We start from the raw sequence: 3,627 nt of genomic DNA, 5'->3' as shown, positions 1-3,627 counted from the left end.
AGAGGAGAAGTATCTTGGCCTAAGGATTGACAACCACCTTATGTGGACTTCGCAGATCGATTACGTTAGGGCAAAGCTCACCTCGTTTCTTGGTATTATAAGACATAATGTAAACTGCTTTCCACGTAAAGTTCGATATATGCTTTATAATTCATTTGTAAAATCTCATCTTATTTACCTGGTGGAGCTATGGGGAACGGCATCTAATTCGAAGTTAAAAAGCCTACAAATCCTGCAGAACAAAATAATTAAGTGTCTATTTAACTTTCATTATCGAACAAATACTGACAAAATTTACAAAGAAACCAAACTTATGAACATAAGCCAACTATATCGATTCCAAACACTCATACTCATCTACAAAATCCTACATAAAAAAATACATTCTAAAATAAAACTAAAAATCAATCATGAAACTCCAAAATACAGTCAACGAAGACCCAAAAAATTCTTCCTGATACCGGGCTCAAGAACAAATTACGGTCGGAAGGTTTTGACCTCTGAAGGAGCACTACTATTTAATAAATTGCCCGACCTTATAAAAAAAATCAGAATCATTAAACGTTTTCAAACATAGACTCAGGGACCATATTTTGGAGGATGCACTCACACTAAGACCGGTATAATAATATTATCAGGTGTTGGAGTGTGAAATTGCCGTTTTGGAGAGTGAATATTACAAAAATCATTCTTACAAACTTTATTACGAAATTTTTTTTTTTTTTTTATGAAAACAGAAACCAAATTTTATAAAGTTTTATCTTTAAAGAATGTTTTGTGATCATGTTTAACTTTCAATAAATTTAAAATATAGATATCTTATAAAAAAAAAGCTAATGAAAATTGAACAAAAATAAAGATGGCAATTTCATACTTTACCCCCTTTAGTGTCTTAATAAAACATCTATTTAAATATTTTAAAATTAAGCTCTTTAAAAAGTAAAACAAACCAACATAAATTATATTTAAAAAATTCATGTACGTCCTTTTGCGGGAATGGCCTTCCAAATCACGCTAGCCGGTCGACGTCGGCTCCTGCGCAGTCAGAGCGCCATCAGTCGCCGCCTGGCAGCCGCGCGCATTGTATGTATGTACAGTAATGTACAACTTAGTTTTATTCACAGTAATGTCAACCTAGAAAACTGAGTGTAAACGTATGTACAACAAAGTTCACGTAAGTACAGGTTTGTTAGGACGGTTCCCGCAGAAGTACATCTACTTGTTCTGGCTATTGGACAACTTGTAAATTATCTACCTACATAAAATTTGTTAATTTCTCATGTAAGTGACTGTAATGTTTTTAATGAGAAATAAATGTTCTTTAAACCTAATATTTGAATTAATGAAATCATATTTACTCAAAAAATCGGGTCCGTTCCACCAAAGTTTAGAATCTTTAAGCAATCCCAAGTTAAGGCCTCTAGATACTAAGTCTGCCGGGTTATCTTTGCCATTTACATGCAACCACGGCATGCCACCAGTTAACTCGTTTATTTCAGTAACTCGGTTGTAGCGTGAACTACATTAAATTGATACTGATAGGTGATAATGTCGTGTTATTGTCGAAATATTGTCGTGATATAGGGGAAAGGGCAGTATTTAATGAAACGACCGTTTCCGCCGAGTAGCTTGTCAGTACTAATTTTATTATAAGTTTTTGCATAACACTAATTTGTCGAAATATGTATGATACGATGACTCGTACATCTTGCCTATCTTAAAACAACAAGAAAAAGGGATAAAAATAATTAAACAATATTAATTAAAGATTAACGGTAGACGTTTTGAAGCGTTGCGTCGGCATGGGTGATGGTGATGTCCCTCGGTTGATGCTGAATGTGCTGACTGCACGCGGCATGGTCTCGATCGCATCTTCAGTAGTTGGTGCCGGAGGCTGTTGTCGATTACGTCGCCAATAGTACGCAGCGCAACATGTCATCAGTAAAAGGCCCACCAGTAAAATGTATGACATAGTGTAATGGTGGACGTCGTGTACGTTGATCTCTTTAGACGCCTCTGCTTTTAGACGTTCAATGTCTGTTTTCAATTGATTGAATATCATCTGGTGATCTTCAGTCGGGATGGAGATTTCGGAGTAGCTGCTATTAATAATAGTGTTCAATATAGATGTCTTTGGAACCTCCATTGATTCTATTTGATGATACGTTTCACTCAAGAATTGATTGTGTGAACGTATTGTAAAGGTGTCGCCCTTGATCGTACAACCTTGACTTAGTGTAATGATGCCTGTCTCAGTGATAGTACGAACATCTGTTCCCGTAGTGCAAAACAAGCGAATAGTGCATTCCTTGCAACATGAGTACAGCCAGCTGTTTCGCCGATGTAACTTGATCCACTTGTCGGAAGTGCACGGCGCGATGAGTGACGAGCACGGTGACTCATTTGATGTGACGTCGATGTTTGTTAACTTGATGTCGCAAATCGAATGTTTTATTTTTAGGTCGTAGATAGGTTCATCAATTGAGCAGAGGATGGTGTCCTTTTGATTATGAACACATGCTTGCAGGTTTCCTTCCGACAACAGAAAAGCTGCATCTTTCTTCAAGTCGAATGCAATGTATTGATAAGAAGAGACCACGTAACGTATTTGCTCTCCTATTCTTCGAGGTACCGTGATGATCTTGTCTAACTCGTATACTTCGTTACTCACGAGTGGTATTCTGACCTCCATGATAAGGTAGTTGTCAATTACTCTCGCGAACACCTTTAGTAGTTTATATAACTGTCTGATGTTGTTTATGTCGGTAGGTAACGTGAGATCGCCGTGTAATTGACCTGATATAATGTTGATTTGCTGTTCTAGTTGTTCAGGCGAAAACAGGTGTATGTCAATTTGTCCGTGAGTGATATCGGTGATAGTATTGATCAAAGCTTCTTGAATGCGTCGCAAGTTTGACAAGAGGATCTTCTACTAATAGATAATTTTATTGGCTATCGCATGATATAAAATATTTGCCTATTAATGTTAAGCTACCCACGCTTTCACTTGTTTTTTAAAGAAGAGGTGTAAACTAAAAATTAAAAACTTAAATCGATGTAATTTTTCGAGAAATGGGTCAAGCCCCAAATTTGAAGTATTTTCATCGATAAAATTGTTCATAGATTACGCCTTTAAAGTTTGATCACTACATGCCCGGACACACTGTATACTTGCCTCCAAATCAGACGTTCGTAATGTAATGATTTATCTATATCTAAGGGTTTGCGGCACTAAAAACTTTGCATTAATAACCTACTTCTAAATCAGATGTTCGAAGTTAATTATTTTTTTAAATAATAATTACCCATACTACCATACTGCGGAGCTGTGTGATTTTTATAATATGATGGTTTGCGGTATTATCAACAACTAGCTTTCCGCCCGCGGCTTCGCCCGCGTGGAATTTTGTCTGTCACAGAAAAACTTTATCGCGCGCGTCCCTGTTTCAAAAACCGGGATAAAAACTATCCTATGTTCTTTCCCGGGACTCAAACTATCTCTATGCCAAATTTCATCAAAATCGGTTGCGAGGTTTAAGCGGGAAAGCGTAACAGACAGACAGACAGACAGACAGACAGAGTTACTTTCGCATTTATAATATTAGTTGGGATACCTACCCTCTAAAT

The 3,627-nt window shown here is 36.8% G+C and overlaps 1 protein-coding gene across 1 annotated transcript; it reads right to left on the bottom strand.

Annotated features, from left to right (window-relative positions):
- Positions 1-1,762: 1,762 nt before the first annotated feature.
- On the bottom strand, positions 1,763-2,692 carry LOC114362128 (uncharacterized). The gene has a single exon (XM_028317396.1). The coding sequence runs from the start codon at positions 2,690-2,692 to the stop codon at positions 1,763-1,765; it is 930 nt and encodes a 309-aa protein (XP_028173197.1).
- Positions 2,693-3,627: the final 935 nt, after the last annotated feature.

The sequence above is a fragment of the Ostrinia furnacalis genome, unplaced genomic scaffold, assembly GCF_004193835.3.
Source record: "Ostrinia furnacalis isolate ACB-3 unplaced genomic scaffold, ASM419383v2 OfSCF6223, whole genome shotgun sequence".
Classification (NCBI taxonomy): Eukaryota; Metazoa; Arthropoda; class Insecta; order Lepidoptera; family Crambidae; genus Ostrinia; species Ostrinia furnacalis.
Note: the sequence above shows the minus strand (reverse complement) of the source record. Positions and strands in the feature narration are given on the sequence as shown.

Excerpts from the sequence above, each read along its gene's own strand:
- LOC114362128 (XM_028317396.1), bottom strand. The coding sequence starts at position 2,692 with ATGGAGGTCAGAATACCACTCGTGAGTAACGAAGTATACGAGTTAGAC.